The 18,268-nt window shown below is 40.8% G+C and overlaps 1 protein-coding gene, 1 non-coding gene and 1 pseudogene across 2 annotated transcripts in view; all 3 read right to left on the bottom strand.

Annotated features, from left to right (window-relative positions):
• The window catches only part of ARMH3 (armadillo like helical domain containing 3), a 176,504-nt gene that overhangs the window by 20,174 nt on the left and 138,062 nt on the right, over positions 1 to 18,268 (bottom strand). Inside the window, exon 24 of the mRNA XM_030334492.1 lies at positions 16,518 to 16,596. Within this exon, the coding sequence (XP_030190352.1) occupies positions 16,518 to 16,596 (79 nt within the window). The remainder of the gene's footprint in view (positions 1 to 16,517; positions 16,597 to 18,268) is intronic.
• LOC115527811 lies at positions 3,140 to 3,246 on the bottom strand. The gene has a single exon (XR_003973048.1). It is a non-coding gene; the product is annotated as a U6 spliceosomal RNA (small nuclear RNA).
• Positions 4,941 to 5,262, bottom strand: LOC115527091 (annotated as a pseudogene).

Raw genomic sequence — 18,268 nt, 5'->3', positions numbered from 1 at the left:
CGGCTCTTGTGCCCTGTCTCTCTCTCTCTCTATCAAAAATAAAAGAACATTAAAAAAAAAAAATCCCCAAATAATAAAAACAAAACAACACATTTCTATTTTTTAATTTAATTTATTTTTATTTGTTTTGAGAGAGAGAGACAGCATGAGTGGAGGAGGGGCAGAGAGAGAAGGTGACAGAGAAACCCAAGCAGACTCCACATTGTCAGCATGGAGCATGATACAGGGCTCGAACTCATGAACTGTAAGATCATGACTGAGCTGAAGTCAGAGGCTCAACCAACTGAGCCACCTAGGTCTCCCAAAACAACATATTTCTAAATATCACTAAAGATATGAGAAAATACTGTGAAGTGAATGAAAATGAAAACACAACTAACCAAAATTTGTAGGATGTTGCTAACAGAGGGGAAATTTATAGCACTAAATTTTTATATTAGAAAATAAGATGGGTGCCTGGGTGGCTCAGTTGGTTAAGCATCTGACTCTTGGTTTCAGCTCATGTCACGATCTCACAGTTTCATGAGCTCAAGCCCTGCATGGTCTGTGCACTGTCAGTGAGGAGCCTGCATGGGTTTCTCCCTCTCTCTCTGTCCCTCCCCGCTTACACTATCTCTCAAAATAAATAAACTTAGAAAAAAAAAAGAATTAAAATTAGTTATCTAAGTTTCTACCTTAAGAAATTAGAAAAAGAAGAGCAAATTAAACCAAAGCAAACAGAAGGAAATAACAAAGATAATCATATAAATCAAAGAAATAGAAAACCCAAAAATAACAGAAAATGAATGAAACTAAAAACTAATTCTCTGGAAAGATTAATAAAATTGATAAACCTACAGCCAGACTGGTCAGGAATAAGAGACGAAACATATACATTATTCATCATGAATGATAAATCTTACAGGCACTTAAAAGAAAAAAGGATGGGGCGCCAGGGTGGCTCAGGTGGTTAAGCATTGACTCTTGATCTCAGCTTGGGTCATGAACTCATGGTTCGGGGGTTTCAACCCCACATGGGACTCTGCACTGACAACACGGAGACTGCTTGGTATTCTCTGTCTCCCTCTCTCTGCTCCTTCCCCACTTGGATGCTCTCACTGTCTCTCTCAAAAATAAATAAAATAAACATTAAAAAAAAAAAGAAAAAAGGATATACATGAACAAATTTTACCAATAAATTTAACAATCCATATTCCTGAAGACACAAATTACTAAAACAGGCCCAAGAACAAGTAGGAGACTTGACTATTCCTAAGTCTATTAAAAAAGCTGAATTAATTAAAATGCTTCCCACAGAAGTATACTGATATATGCAATTTTACTTTGAAACGCATAAAAAAATAAAATAGATTGATGGAGCGCCATCCTATGGATCAGATATGTGAAAAAATATGGTAAATGACAGAATCTAGGTGGTTTTATCAGTATTTGCTATGTAATTTTTCATCTTTACTGTATGTTTGAAATTTTTCATAATAAAATTTTAGGTAAAAAATTCTTCTCACAGGGGTGCCTAGGGTGGCTCAGTCAGTTGAACATCTGACTCTTAATTTCGGCTCAGGTCATGGTCTCTTGGTTCATGGGGTGGAGCTCCACATCGGGGTCTGTGCTGACAGCGTGGAGCCTGCTTGGGATTCTCTCTCTCTCCCTCTCTCTCTGCCCCTCCCCTGCTCTCTTTCTCAAAATAAATAAATAAACTTAACAAAAACATTCTTGGGGCACTTGGGGCACTGAACTTTAGCTCAGGTCATGATCTCATGGTTCGGGAGTTCGAGCCCCACAATGGTCTCTATGCTGACAGCTTGAGCCTGAAGTTTGCCTCAGGTTCTGTGTCTCCCTCTCTCTCTCTGCCCCTCCCCAACTTGCACTCTGTCTCTCTCACTCTCAAAAATTGAATAAACATTAAAAAAAAATTTTTTTTAATTAAAAAAAAATTATTCACAAGGAAAACTCTAGGCCTGGATGCCCTCAATGGTTAATTCTATTAATCATTAAGCAAGAAATAATACCAATCCCACATAAACTTTTTTTTCCCTACACAAACTCTTTTTTAAAAAATGGAGAAAGAAAAAATAAAATAAAATAAAATAAAAATGAAAATAAAATAAAATAAAATAAAAATAGAGAAAGGAAAGAATATGCTCCTGTGGTAGGGTCTCCTCCCTATTGAAAAAAAAGAAAAGGAAAAGGAAAAAAAAAAAAAACCTCAAGGCAACCTGGTTATACACAAACATGATAACATCCCATGATAACGCAAACATGACCTTGTAACATGAGACCACTTAATCGTATGTTACCATATATGGGAGATAAAGTAAAAAATACATTAAGAAAAGTAAAAAATACATTAAAAACTATGCCACGTGACATTCGGGGCTCAGTTCTTCAGGTAGGAACCCAACTGAGCAGTGCCAGCAGGAATAAAGTTACTTCCTGGAAAGAAAAGCCTCAGTGTCACAACTCTCTGTGAGAGAATCCTGCTACACCCCAACTTATTTTATAGGGTAACATTACTCTAGTATTAAAACCAGACAAAGACATCACAAGAAAACTATGGACCTAACACCCCTCATAAACACTGATGCAAAAATAATCTACAAAATATTAGCAATTCAAGTTCTGTAACACATAAAATAAATACTATTATCATGATCAAGAGGGGTTTATCCCAGGAATGTAAGGTGAAGTTAGTATTAAAAATCAATCACTGTAATTCTATATCAGAATAAAGAGAAAATCCAGGGGCGCCTGGCTGGCTGGTGGTAGAGAATACAACTCTTGATCTTGGGGTTCTAGAGTCAATGCAATTCCAATCAAAATTTTAGCAGGCATTTTCTGTAGAAATGGACAAGCTCATCTTTTTTTTTTTTTTTAATGTTTTTATTTTTGAAGGAGAGAGAGACAAGAGCATGAGCCGGGGAGGAGCAGAGAGAGAGGGAGACACAGGATTCAAAGCAGGCTCCAGGCTCTGAGCTGCCAGCACAGAGCCCGACGCGGGGCTCGAACTCACGAGCTGTGAGATCATGACCATGTCATGTCAGACACTCAACCGACTGAGCCACCCAGGCGCCCCGACAAGCTCATCTTTAAATGGAAGGGCAAAGGACCCTAGAATATCCAAAACAACTTTTTTTCTAGTAAAAATATGGAATGCGTCCTGAATTTGCGTGTCATCTTTGCGGAGGGGCTGTGCTAATCTTCTCTGTATCGTTCCAATTTTAGCATGTGTGCTGCCAAAGCAAGCACAAAACAAGTTTTAAAAAGAACAAAATTAAAGGACTAATATTACCCGACTTTAAGATTTACTACAGACTTACAATAATCTAAACAATATAGGGCATAAATTTAGACATGCAGACCAAAGGAACAGAACCCACATATATATGGTCAATTGATTTTTTACAAATGTGCCAAGGCACTTCAATAGGAGAGAGAACAGTCTTTTCAACAACGGTGGAACAACTGGATATGTGAGGTAGGGGGTGGAGGGGGGTAGAATGAACATTTACTCATCACACACCATACAAAAGAATCAATGTAAAAAAAAGGCAGAGGAGTGCCTGGCTGTCTCAGTCAGTAGAGCATGTGACTCTTGATCTTGGGGTCTTGAGTTTGAGCCCCACATTGAACACAGAGATTATTTTTATTTTTTATTTTATTTTATTTTTTTCAACATTTATTTATTTTTGGGACAGAGAGAGACAGAGCATGAACGGGGGAGGGGCAGAGACAGAGGGAGACACAGAATCGGAAACAGGCTCCAGGCTCTGAGCCATCAGCCCAGAGCCCGACGCGGGGCTCGAACTCACGGACCGTGAGATCGTGACCTGGCTGAAGTCGGAGGCTTAACCGACTGCGCCACCCAGGCGCCCTTTTTTTTTTTTTTTTTTTTTTTCAGAGATTATTTTAAAAAAAAAATAACGTGAAATGGATCGTGGAACTAAATGTGAAAGCTAGAAGTATAAAACTTACAGAGGAAAATATAGGTGAAAAATTTCACAGCTAGGAGTAGGCAAAGATTTACTAAATAAAACACAGAAGCACAAATCATTACAAAAAGATTAATAAATTTATCTTCATGAATGTTGAATTAAATTAAAATTAGTTGTTATTAGGGGAGCCTGGGTGGCTCAGTAAGTTAAGCATCCAACTCTTGATTTTGGCTCAGGTCACGATCTCACACTTGGCGTGTTTGAGCCCCACATCAGGCTCTGGGCTCACAGTGTGGATCCCAGTGCTTGGGATTCTCTTTCTCCCTCTCTCCCTGCCACTCTCCTGCTTGTGTTTGCTCTCTCATTCTCTCTCTCTCTCAAAATAAAAAAACTTTAAGTAAATACTAACTAACTAAATAGATATAGATAGGTCTTCATTAATATGTCTGGACTTTAAAAAACATCATTAAGACAATGCAAAAGGCAAGCCATAGACTAGGAGAAAATATTCGCAATAAATATATATGACAAAGAACTTGCATCCAGAATACACAAAAACTCTTAAATAACACACACACAAATGAACGGATTTTCAAATTCAAGTATTTATTTACTTTGAGAAAGAGAGTGTGTGCACCGTGGGGGAAGGACGGAGAGGGGGAGAGAATCCCAAGCAGGCTCTGTGCTGTCAGTGCACAGACTCACACCGGGCAGGCTCGATCTCACTAACCGTGTGGGATCATGACTTGAGCCAAAATCAAGAGTCTGACACTTTAACTAACTGGGTCACTGAGGCACCCACCGATTTTTAAAATAAGCAAATAGTCTGGACACTTCACAAAAGATATATAATGGCCAGTAAGCAAATGACAACTGCTCAACATCACTTGTCATAATGCAAAATAAAATTGATAGTAAGTTATTTTTTTTTTTAAGAACCATAACTGAAGTATTTTTATTTTATGTAAAATGAGTTAGCATTAAGCTAGGTCTCTTAGATATCCACCATCAGGTAGGTATCTTGGATGACCCATTCAAGGAAGTTCACTTAATCCAACTTAATGAAGCCTATATCCTTTGTGCACTGATGAAAATACAGCCGGCACATATCGAGGCTGTGTTTCTGGATCAGACCATGTGGGTTTGAACAGAACGAGAACCCTGGCCAAATTTCCTCAAATGGCTCTAGGAGAGCTGCTGGTGACCCATTTTGGATGTGACACATCTTGCATGTGACAAGGCAAAACACAATACTAATTTTTTAAATTGTAATGTATGTAGTATAATGAGAACACTGCATACCCATAGAATAAGTAAAATTAAAAAGACAATTCCAAGTGTGACAAATATATGGAGTGGCTAAAACTCTTACTCATTGTCAGTTGGAATGAAAAATGGTACATTTTTGAAAACAGTTTGGCATTTTTAAAAAAAGATCTTTATTGAGATATAATTTATATACCATAAAATTAACTCACTTATTTATTTATTTATTTTAATTTTTTTTTAATGTTTATTTATTTTTGAGACAGAGAGAGACAGAGCATGAATTGGGGAGCGTCAGAGAGAGAGGGAGACACAGAATCCGAAACAGGCTCCAGGCTCTGAGCGGTCAGCACAGAGCCCGATGCGGGGCTCGAACTCACAGACCGCGAGATCATGACCTGAGCTGAAGTCGGACGCTTAGCCGACTGAGCCACCCAGGCGCCCCTAAAATCAACTCATTTAAAGTATACAATTCAATGCTTAAAATTTTTTTTAATGTTTATTTATTTTTGAGAGAGAGATAGAGACAGGGCATGAGCAGGGGAGGGGCAGAGAGAGAGGGAGACACAGAATCCAAAGCAGGCTCCAGGCTCTGAGCTGTGAGCACAGAGCCCAACACAGGGCTCGAACTCACGAACAGCGAGATCATGACCTGAGCCGAAGTCGGATAATCAAACGACTGAGTCACCCAGGCGCCCCTTAATACTTTTAGTGTATTCACATGGTTGTACAACTATCACTATGATCTAAACTTAGAACATTTTCATCAGCCCTTCAAAAAACCTTGTACCCATTAGCAGCCATTCCCCATTCTGTTTCCCAACCCTAGCCATGGGTAACCACTAATGTATTTTCTGTCTTTATAGATGTGTCTATTCTGGACATTTCAAATAAATGGAATCCTTTGGGTCTTTGTGTGTGGCTTCTTTCACTTAGCATATGTTTTTAAGAGTCATCCATATTGCAGCATGTATCAGTACTTTATTCTGTTTTATGGAGGAGTAATACTCCATTATATGGATGTATCACATTTTTTAATATATTCAGTTGCTAATGGACATTTAGGTTGTTTCTAGTTTTTAGTTATTATGAATGATGCTACTATAAACACTTGTGTACAAGTCTTTGAGTGGACATATTTTCATTTCTCTTTCAGTAAATACCTAAGAGTGTCATAATATAGATGAATCTCAGACACAAAAGAGCACACAGAAAAGACACTGGTGGTTGATTAGGGCCCAGACTCATGGTTAAGACTGACCACAAAGGAGAACTTTTTGCAGGGATGGAAATGTTCTACATGTTGTGGGGGTGGGGGTGGGGTGGATAGTGGATATATGTATTTGCATGATATATATTATGTCAAGTATACCTCAATAAAGTTTTTAAAAATTCAGTAAATCATGACTAGATTAAAAACAAAAAAGATGGGGGCACCTGGGTGGCTCAATTGGTTGAGGGCCCAACTATTGATTTCAGCTCAGGTCATGATCCTAGGGTTGTGGGATCGAGCCCCACATCAGGCTCCACACTGAGGGTGGAGCCTGCTTAAGATTCTCCCTCTCTCTTTCTATCTCTCTCCCTCTTCTGCCCTTCTCTCCCATTTGTATGCTCTCTTTCTCTTAAGAAAATTTAATTAAAAAAAAAAGATGTACAACTATGGCAGTAAGCTTATGTCTTTTTTTGGTATTACTATTCCATTTTTGGTTGGGGCAAGAATGATTCAGACTGATGGCAAGTAACTAAGTTAGGAATTCTCAGTATTTTGACAATGCCAAGGATTCTCCTCATTGTGCTCCTCCTTTCCACTCCTCCACTCCTTGAAATCCTCCCTGACAAATTCAATGGACTCTGGGCAAGGGCACCTGTGTGGCTTGATTTCAACTCTTGATTTCTGACTCTTGATTTTGGCTCAAGTCATGATTTCAGGGGCCCTGTGTCGGGCTCTGTGCTGTATGTGGAGTTTGCCTAGGATTTTCTCTCTCCCTCTTTCTGCTCCTTCTCTATGCTCTTCCCCCCTACAAAATAAAAAGAATAGACAGATAGACAGACAGACAGACAGACAGACAGACAGACGGGCTCTGGGTGGCAATCAACAGTGTTTGGAATACTTTTCAAGTGGACACTAGCTACATGAGGTTTTTATAAGTGGCTGTACTTACCTGGACCTTCTGACAAACTCAATAATTTGCCAAGCTTGGGGGTTTAGAGGGTCCTTCCTGTCTTTACCAATCTAATGAAGGTTCTGATTTTTGCCTTTTTAGTGAAACTGAGGCAAGGATAAAGATAAGAAATGATCATGGCTCTCCTTGTGGAAACTCATTCTAAATAAGGGTCACTGGCCAACCATTTATGGATTTCTGAGGCAATATTTCTCTAGGGTACAAGGAGACCAGGGAGGTTTTATCTGTCCTTAGGTTTATACAGGGTCAAGTGGGGCTGCTGCAAGCATGCCGCATACATCAGCTGAGTGAGGTCTACACAGGCAAAGGTCTAACCAAGAAGTAGTGATGCTGATTCTTACACTGTGAAGTCTGCAAGGCAGGCACAATCTTTGCATTTTTATAGCCCCTGGCTTGGCACATAGCAGATGCTTCCATACTTGTTGCACCGAAGGAAATTACTCTGGGGAACTTGAGGCTAGGGCACATATTCCTTGTCTTATTGCTCTAACCAAAGACACTCAAATCAGAGAATTCTTAGACCAAAGGAGGTTCTTGAGGGTTTCCTTGAGAGGCAAGGATTGGTTGTTTTTTAAAACACTTTAGCTCAAAGTGGCTGAAAAAAAGAAAACAAGCCAACAGCCCAGGAACTAGAACAAATAACAGCCTGGTAACAAAAATCACAGACTCTATTGAGTGAGCACTTCTCCCTCTACTGTGTGCTTACAGTGACTTTCTATCCAGGATAACCTGGATATCTCTCCAGGGCACAATTATCCAATATAATTGTTTGGAAACAAGGATCCAAAAGGTGAACAAATCTCTTAGGCTAAAAAAGATGATGCCTTTTAAAAGGTAACAGTTTCCTCTATACAGCTACCTTGCATATAATACGTAGAAGTTTCTCCCTTTTTTTTTTCTGTTTTCATCTCCTATACTTCAGGATTAAACTCAATTTCAAAACCAATATAAGTTGGCCAATTCTCCCAGTCCGTCCATGTCTTTCAAGCCTGCTACCAAAGGGCTTTCCACTACCCTGAGATTTATTGATCTGACAGACTGGCTCTGCCCTTCAGCAAGGTGGATCAGATAATGAACCTCACAGTGGTGATTAGTGAGAGGCCATCAGCTGGTTAAAGGAGTGGTGACAGTGACTTTCTTTAATTTCCCTGGGCAGTTGCCCCCACCTCCCTGACTTTATTTGGCTGAAGCCCTAGACAGCCCTTGTAACGCTTTTCTTTGCACTAATTACAGATCCAGTGTGCCCAGTGCCCAGGCCCTTTCCCTCCACAAGCAAGGCACGCAATCACACTAAGAGGCAGCCAAGGAAATGAAGGTGGGGGAATCATGACACACAAATATTGCATCAGGCGTTCTCCTTCTCTGTGGCTTATTATAGGCAGGCCACTCCTCCCCGCTCAACCCAAGAGGCAAGTGTCTCTGTCCTCCCCACCTGAGGTGTCTTTCTTTGGAAACATATCACGGAGGGAGAGAGAAAACATCATCTCTGCTCCTAACTCATGAGCACTGTGACATGGGGTCTCTGCCTACCTGCCAGGACTCACGGATCTATCCCTCCCTAAAAGACAGAATTATTTACCAGAAATCCTAGTTGTGAGCTATCCACAGTTTCCCTTCTAGTTGAGTGGGTCATTTTTAAGACTGCAACCTCCTTTGTGCAGTTATCACTGCGAAAAGTCAAAGTACTGTTATGGTACCCAGCAAAAACATTTCCCGTTAGCACAACTTAGAAGAGGTAAGTTTGCATGGCAACACTTGGGGCCTCTGATGTTACCACAGTGGCAAACCGTGCTCTTTCTAGCACACCTTATAGAGTTTTCAGCTACCTCCTAAGGAAAGGGTTGCAGTGGAAATAAAAGTTCCCGGAAGATCTATTTGGGAGGAAAGAGGTGACCAAAAAACAAACCAAAGGGGAAAGTCTTACTTGTACACTCTCATTTAATAATTGGAATAAAGGATCCTTCTTAGATTAAACCAAGAAAGCAAGGGTTGCTGTCCCCTGTAACCTCTGGAAAAGCCGACAAATACTGCAATTCCTACAAGCTCCAACACTATTCCTCTATTCGCTGCCAATGAAGCTTCAGTGACAGTGAAGCCTGACTGAGGAAGACCAGAAGTTCATGTAATGCACATTTCACAATTCATATTTAATTGGAGAAAATGCTGTCAGTGGCAGAGATGAATAATAAGCTGAGCTCTTCACCAGTGACCTCTGCATTCATCTAGCTTGGCTGTGGGACATTAATTTTGAGAGTCTTTGTTTTGTTGTTGTTTTAACAAAATGGAACTACTACTTTAAAAACAATTAAAATTCAGTATGCTTTTAGATTTTGACCCATATAAATATATTGTCTATTACAAAAAAAATCTTTTTATTTTTTTTAAGCCGCCTTTGGTCTGTGGAAAAGCTTTATTTCTCACAGTAACTTTGCTGACATGCTTGATGGAATAAAGAGACTCTTTCCTCATTTATAAAGTTATCATACTGTGCCAGAAGCCTCTACTCAGGCATTTCTGTCTGGCTGACAGGCAAACTCTCCAGGCCCCTGTTCAGTACTTTCTTTCCTCAACTGAACAGTCTCTTCCCAAACCAGGGCCTTTTCCCACCCCCCCAGGAATGAGCCCTATTATCTGCACTGTCTCTGCTTCTCCCTCCACCTTCCTTCAGAATACCTGGCAAGCTCAAGCTGTCACACATGCCTTGGCCTGATGAAGTGGAAGGAGCTCAGACTTCAGTGTCAGACAGACTTATGTTCACATTATGGCTTTGCACTAACAGCTGTGTGACCATGGACAAATTACTTAGCCTCATTAGCATCCTCATCTATAAGATAGCTGTACCTATCCCAAATAGTTGATACAACAATGAAGCAAATAACCTATATAAAAGTGCCCAGCTCAAGAACTACTAGCTTTTCCTTTCCTTTTATCTATTTGTGTCCTCTTAAAATCCAAGAGGACTCCCCTTTCTCTGGCAGTGAAGCCCACCTCCTGGTCCAAGTGAGACCACGGCCATCCTGGCAGCACATCATCAGCTTATCCTCTTATCTGGACCTTCTTAAGATGCCCTATATAACATAAAGTTGATTTCCGAGGTTAAGCAGCTTGTAAGAAAATCCTTCTTCCACTGACTCTGTCTTTCCTGTTTTAGTGAATCCAGTTAACAAACAACTCATATTGAACTTTTTTTCTGCCAAACAGGTCAACATTCAGCTGGAGTCTAAGCAAAGGCAACAAGGAAGGCAGGGTCTCTGACAGCCAATGCTGTGTCCCATGTTTGCACTCAATAAGAGTTCACACAGCAACCATCACTCAGGGTTATAGAGAGGCAGTGCAAAACTACAGGCTGTTGTGGAAAAACAACAGGAAACTGAGTCATGGCTATCATCATAGGAATCCTAAACCTTAGGTCTCCAGCAGGTGTCTCTGTCAAGGCTGCTTTCCATGGTGGTTAAGGCCCTACTCTAAGATGAAAAAACATCACAGGGACTCTCAGAGTGGAATATTCAGAGATCTCAACTGTCCCAGGGAGAACTTTCTATCAGTGGCTCTCATGGGGAAAGTGAGCTACACTCACTCCCTGCTCAGAAAGTCCCACCTCACAACTTTACAGCCTGCTTCTCCCAATGCTCCTCAACAACTAGTAATGTGCTAGAGCTGGCTCATACATAAACCGTGAGATCATGACCTGAGCCAAGGTCGATGCTCAACCGACTGAGCCCCCACCGGCACCCCAAGATTTCACTAGGATTTCTCAATGCCTAGCATTTATTTGTAGTGGCTCTTATCTTAGGATCAGGAGAAAATCAAAAAGGTTTAGAAAGATTACTAATAGGTATACTAGCTTCCAATGTAACCTTCAGATGTGAAGCATCTCTTTTCCCTAATTTACTTTAATCTAATCCTATAAATAAGTTATATTCTTTGTTTTGTCACGATACTTTTAAAGATATCTCTTGCAATATACAATATTATTCGTGCCTCCTCTGAGTCCAAAATCCAAAGCCCACAGTGAGAGTGGAGACTTAAAGAGATAATGGGAGGTAAAACTCCATAAAATTCCGAAAGTAGAAAACTTAAGAATCTGGTTACATTGTCCTATGGTCCTGTGACATATGGGGATGCCAGCAGACCACCTTGCTTATCCTCCTGGAAAACTGCTAAGCCTCCCTGTAGAGAAATGTCTGGTAGTCTCCTCAGCCACTTGGATGAAAGGAACACCAGCTTCAAGAAAGGTTTGCCCACTCAGAAAAACAAAGTAGAATAGTGGTTGCCAGGGGTGAGGAGGAGGTGAGAAAGGAAGTTGTTCAATGGATAGGGGTTTCGTTTTGCAAGATGAAAAAGTTCTAGAGATCAACAGTGCAATGATGCACACATATCAACACTGGTGTACTGTACACTTAAATGGTTAAGATGGTAAATTTTGGGGGCGCCTGGGTGGCGCAGTCAGTTAAGCGTCCGACTTCAGCCAGGTCACGATCTCGCGGTCCGTGAGTTCGAGCCCCGCGTCAGGCTCTGGGCTGATGGCTCAGAGCCTGGAGCCTGTTTCCGATTCTGTGTCTCCCTCTCTCTCTGCCCCTCCCCCGTTCATGCTCTGTCTCTCTCTGTCCCAAAAATAAATAAACGTTGGGAAAAAAAAAAAAACATGGTAAATTTTGTTATGTACTTTTTACCATTTTTTTAAAAAGCTTGGTTTGCTCGTTAGGCCTTATCACATGCCTAGCACTGAGGCTGGCTCATACTAGGCCTTTGATTAACACTTATGAATTGAATCAAAGGCAGTACAATTAGGTCAGGGAGGAGAGTCAGTACATTGTGGGTTATGGGGTCTGTGATAACAACTGAAATGATAGAATTGTATTTCTAAGTCATCCAGCCTCTGGATATCCTGTGATCCAAGGACAAGGGTTACAGAAACTCTGGTACTCTTCTCCTTTCTTTCTGTCCTTTTCAGGTCCTCGCTTTGAGTACATTTTACAATCTATGCCTCTCTATTGACCCAATTCCTATCCCTGCTCTTTCAAGGCTCAACTCAATTCTTCTCTCCTCCATATGGCCTTTCCTGACCACCACAACCTGCAAAGGTCTTCCTCTAACAGGAGTTCACAGATCCCACTGCTAGTACTGGTCAGCTATCGATAAGCTGTGTTAAGCCATCTCTTGAACTTATTCCATCCTTTGAGAACAAAGGCCCTTTATCATACTTCTCTATTCCTCAAATGCCTAGCATAATCTGAAGCACAGAGCAGGTGCTAAATGCTAAAATACTGATAGGTGAATGAAGGCTGAAGAAAGCAAGGGTGGGCCAACCATTTATTTGCTTTCCCATGGGATATTTCAAAGTCACAAAATTGGTCATGAATGTGACTAAAAGCTTAAGGAATCAGGCACTCAGAGAAGGTTTTGACTTGAATCCTAAATTGTGACTACGTACTCTAGATATTCAGAGCTCTAGAGAATCTTCCGTAAAATTCTACCATGAAGTCCTTCCTCTCTTTTCTATTAGGAAATCAGAGCTGATATAAATCAATATGTCACAGCATTTGTAAACCAAAACAAATACTGAATAGCTTAAAAAGAGCTCAAGATCCTCAGTGGGCATTTTCAAAGGTCTGATGGCATCAGGAACAAGGAAAGTATAAGGTACTTACTACTAAAGGAACTATGCCAGTGATTCTTAAAATTTGGAGGGCGGTGGGGAGGTGTCAAAGACTGGTTAAGAATTTTAAGAAAGATGGACTTTTTTTTTTTTTAAGATTTAATTAAAAAAAAAACTTTTAAAAGTAATCTCTACACATGGGGCTCGAACCTATAATCCCCAAGATCAAGAGTCACACATTCCACCAACTGAGCCAGCCAGACACCCCAAAATGGACCCTCTTTAAGAAAAAAAAAAAACCGGGGCACCTGGGTGGCTCAGTTGGTTGAGCGTCTTACTTCGGCTCAGGTCATGATCTCATGGTCCGAGTCTGAGCTCCACATTGGGCTCGCTACTGTCAGCCTGTCAGCGCAGAACCCACTTTGGATCCCCTGTCCCCCTCTCTACTATTTCCACATTTGAGCTCTCCCAGAAATAAACAGATATTAAAAAAAAAAAAGTACATATATATAGAGAGAAAGTAAAACAGTGGTTACAGGGGTGGGGGGAGGAGAAACGGGCAGATGGTGTTTAATGGGCATGGGGTTTCCGTATGAAATGATGAAAAAGTTCTGGAGGTGGACGGTGGTGATGGCTGCACAAAGATGTGAATGTACTTAGTGCCACTGAACTCTACACTTAAAAATGGTTAAAATGGTAAATTTTACGTATATTTTATCATATACATGAAAAGGAGTCAAAATGAACAAGCTTCACCATCAACCTTGGACAAATGTGACATGTGTATAAAGTTATAACAATGCATGCAGTTTATTACACTAGATAATGAACAACTATTCTGTTACACTGAGGGTACTGACTGATTAAAAAGCTCGGCCCTCCATGAAGCCAATGAGAAGTAACAGAAAAATGTCATGTATCTTCTGGAAATCTGAAAAGAAGCTCCAGTGTAAGAGAATGGGCTTTGTTCAGTAAGCAATAATGAATTTACAAATATCAGTTTGAAATGCCTCAAACAGAGGCTGGAATGTGTCCGGATGCTGTCGGAACTCAAAAATTCACAAATCTCTTGCCAGAAGAAAATGGCAGGCTGGGCAGGCAGATCTAGCAAAGAGACTTCTCTTGTCTGCTGTCTTACTAAGTGCTATAAATTCCAGTTAACACCTATCCATAGTCTTCAGGGTTTCTTTTTTTTTTTTTTTTTAGGGGTACTTTATTTATTTACTTACTTAATGTTTATTTATTTTTGATAGAACACAAGGGGGGAGAAGAAGAGACAGAATCTGAAGCAGGCTCCAGGCTCTGAGCTGTCAGCACAGAGCCTGACGTGGGGCTCGAACTCACAAACCATGAGATGACGACCTGAGCTGAAGTCGGTCGCCCAACCGACTGAGCCACCCAGGTGGCCCCTAGGAGTGCTTTAGAATCTACTTGGGGATTAAGTTCCTGCTTTTTTTCTCTCTACTTAGTTTGCTGCTAACAACTACAGGGCCCAAATGGATCCCATAGCCAGCTCTTTGGGAAGCTGTGAATACACTTAACATTAAGTGATAGTAGCCATTTATGTTCAGAAGTGGAGGGGGAGAAGTGCTCCAACACATGTTGGAGATTAACAAGGCGGTCAAATACTTCTAATCTGATAGTGCTAAGAATAAAACCAAGTGCACCCTAATGCTGTCATTTAGAGCCCTTCAAAGTCAGCTAGGGAAGAGAAGCAACAACTATTTTAAGGGCAGTTTTGAAAAGGGTCCTAGAATAGCAACACCCTTCCCCCACTCCCAAAGTGAAAAGGATTGCTAAGAGAGCTAGTGTACAAAACTCTGTGACAGCAAGGACTACACTTAGATTATTCACCATGGATCCTCACTACACAGCACCACACCTTGCAAACGGCAGGCATGTAATTACTTGCTCACTAAGTAAATCTTTCAGAGCCGTTATCTCTTCTCCATTCTTGAATAGGACTGTGTACTCTCCCTTCCCACAGAAATCACCTCATCTCTGGCTTGTGGACTCTTTCTGAGAGGCACTTTCATCACTTCATTTAACTTTGAGAGAAGTTGGAGGAGGGTGAGGACACGTGCTTGCTAATCATCCTTTTCCAGATTGCCTGGTGCGCCAGAATGGATTTTTATTATTGGTCTGTGGCTGCTACTGCTGTAGAAAGATTTCAGCCTGACCTTCCCAAGCTGCTGGGGAATGAATACTGCACGTGGCTGACAGGGAAAATGTGCCTTCCTTTTTTCTTTTCTTTTTCTTTTTTTTTTTAAGCTTTTAGACTAACCAGAGCTCACTGTGGTAGGAAAGTCACCCTTTCTCTTATTATACAAAACTCAGGATGTTGAATTCTTTTGCATAAAAATGATATAGTAAAACCAATCTGAACTGGTCCAACAGGGAAAAGGTAGCATCTTGAAGTACCTCACAGAAAGCAGTGGCATCAAAGAACAGGACTTGGGGAAAAAAGAAAATGAAAGCTATTTACAAAAGCAGTTTAAATAAGAGGATGGATTCTCACAGCTGGCCTCACAAAAGAGAACAAATGTGTCAAAGGGAACAACAGACTAATAGAGTCCTATCCATCTGGCTGAGGAAAGAGCCACTGGTGAGAATACTGAGAGGCCTGTTAGGGAAAAGGCTTGCCTGGTGCCTCACTGAGCTGGCTGAATAGCTTTTAGGAACTCTGGAACACTCACTCATACCACTGCTGGTTGGCTCTTCTAGCAAAAGATTCAGAGAAGGGTTTCACCGATATACTGGCAAAAAAGGTTTGGAACTTATACCTTTACTCTCGACTCATGACTACCCCGGCCCTCCAGCTGGGGAGTCAGGTAGGAAAGAAAGGAGATTGTGTAAATGGGATGTCTCAGTTGGTGCTTTTAAAAACAGAACTCAAGAGTCTCATTCTGCAACATCAAGTTCAATCCCATGCCACGCTAAAGCCCCATCTGTACTTTTATATAATGCAGAGCCGAGTGCAGGCACTTAGGGAGAAGGGGAAATCAGGCCAGACTCAAGGAAAACAAACACATAATGCTATCTGCATCTCCGACTCAGTCCATACCACAGAAAAACCTGCTCAGAAATAACTGCTCAAGGCAAATAGAACTCAATTACTAAGGAAAATCTGCCCCAATGAGGGCTCATATTTTAACAAGCCAAATAGCATCAAATTAAGCTGAACTCAGGGTTTTTCTAATTGGCAGTTTTATCCATTTCTAAGTTCTCATTTCTTATTTTTAAAAATAAAAATGACTCTCTGCCTAAAATTAAAAAAAGAAATGCCTATCACCCACTCTAAAATAATAATTCACCGAATTTTCACCTACATATCTTCTATACAATTAATGAACCCCTTACATGGCACAAAAGCAGAAGCCAGCACTCTATTTAAAGTACTATCAACAAATCCCTTACTAATTGCTCTTAGCAGCCTGGCTCCTGCCACCAGATGCTCAGTCACAGAATACCTCTGCTATCAAAGAGAGGACAACTGCTTGATCCCTGCCACCAACTCTGGGGAGGGTTGTGGCTTACCTGCTCCTCTGACAGTTGGGATATGTGATTCACAGCAGCATAGGATTCAATTTTGGGGTTAAAGTGATTGATGATGGCCCTGAAAAAAAGAATTAGCATTAATATGGCATCAGATGGAAGAAGCAGATAAATACATTAAAAATAAGTACGAAGTACCCTCTGGTTTAGAGTGTGAGTACATGGGAGTGATTGTCAGAGAGTAACTATCTTTTTATTGACCATGAGGTCACATGGTGGGGAATGGATAACTCTGAAATGAGAAGTGTTTAAAATTTATTAGATAAAGAGGAGAATCAAGTGTCTCTGTTCTGCAAATGAACCAGGGGGAGAATCTCATAACCAAACAAAATACAAAACCAAGCCTCCTTCAGGCAAGAAACAAGACCCAGGGGGCTCTCCACTAGGGGGCCCTGATGTTTCAGTCAGAAAGAAAAGTAGTTTTCTCTGCTCTGACTTAGGAGAACAGGGCACTTGGTAAAGCTGGACCAACATGTAGGCTAAATACAATCTCTGAAGAAGCTGAGCTTTATCAAAGCCTAGAGCGAACCTTCATACTTGTTAGTTAATAATTTCAAACCACAATGTTATTTCCAGCCATTCAAAATCTGAGTGTCATTTTCAAACACTTCCTATCACCCTCACATTCAAGGTCACCAAGTCTTATCAAATATAGTTCTTAAAAATCTCTGAAATCTGGGGGCGCTTGGGAGGCTCAGTCGGTTTAGTGTCCGACTCTTGATTTCAGCTCAAGTCATGATCCCAGGGTCGTGGGATTACGACCCACATTGGGGCCCCATATGGGGCTCCACACTGAGCATGCAGTTTGCTTAAGATTCTCTCCCCCTGCCCCTCTCTCCCCCATGAGTGCTCTCTCTTAAAAAAAAAAAAAAAAAAAAAGTCTGCCATCTGAAATAAATAAAGTTCCATGAAACCAATACTTCGGTGTATATACAGGTCCTTGTCACTTCTTATCTCGTGTGGCAGAAAAAGCACAGGTTTCAGATCAGAGTTTAGCATAAGTCCAAATTGATACACAAATGATTAAATAAATGGGAAGAGATGAATCTTTCTTTCTTCTTTTTTTTTAGAGAGAGAGCATGAGCAGGGGAGAGGGGCAGGAGAAGAGGGGGAGGGAGAGAGACACAGAGAGAGAATCTTAAGCTGGCTCCACACTTAGCATAGAGCCCGACACAGGGTTCGATCCCACAACCCTGGGATCATGACCCGAGACAAATCTTTCTAACAGAACAATTTCAAATAGTATGTGTGGATACTCTCCCCTTTAGGAGGAGTTAGGTTCCCATTCCCACTGAGAGTAGGCTAGACTTAGTGACTTATTTCCAAAGAATAAAATAGAGTAGTAAGAGAGGAAAATGGTAACTTTACAGTAAAGAATCTTGGAAAATACTGTATTATTAACCAAGTGAAGACGGTGAACATTCATGTGGCATGAATCTGGTATTCACATAACCTTTGGTATGATCTTTTGAGAAGGGCACTTTGCTTCTGTTATATACTTCCAAAATCCATAACCTCAATCTAATCATGAGAAAAACATGAGACAAAACCAGGCTGGGGGCATTCTACAGAATACCTGGCCAGTACTCCTTAAGACTGTCAAGGTCATGAAAAACTATACTTGAGGAATCGTCACACACCAGAGGATCTTGAGAAGACATGACAACTAAATGCAACATGATACCCTAAACTGGACCCTGGAAAAGAAAGAGAACATTAATGGATAAACTGGT

Source organism: Lynx canadensis, chromosome D2 (assembly GCF_007474595.2).
Source record: "Lynx canadensis isolate LIC74 chromosome D2, mLynCan4.pri.v2, whole genome shotgun sequence".
Lineage (NCBI taxonomy): Eukaryota > Metazoa > Chordata > Mammalia > Carnivora > Felidae > Lynx > Lynx canadensis.
Note: the sequence above shows the minus strand (reverse complement) of the source record. Positions and strands in the feature narration are given on the sequence as shown.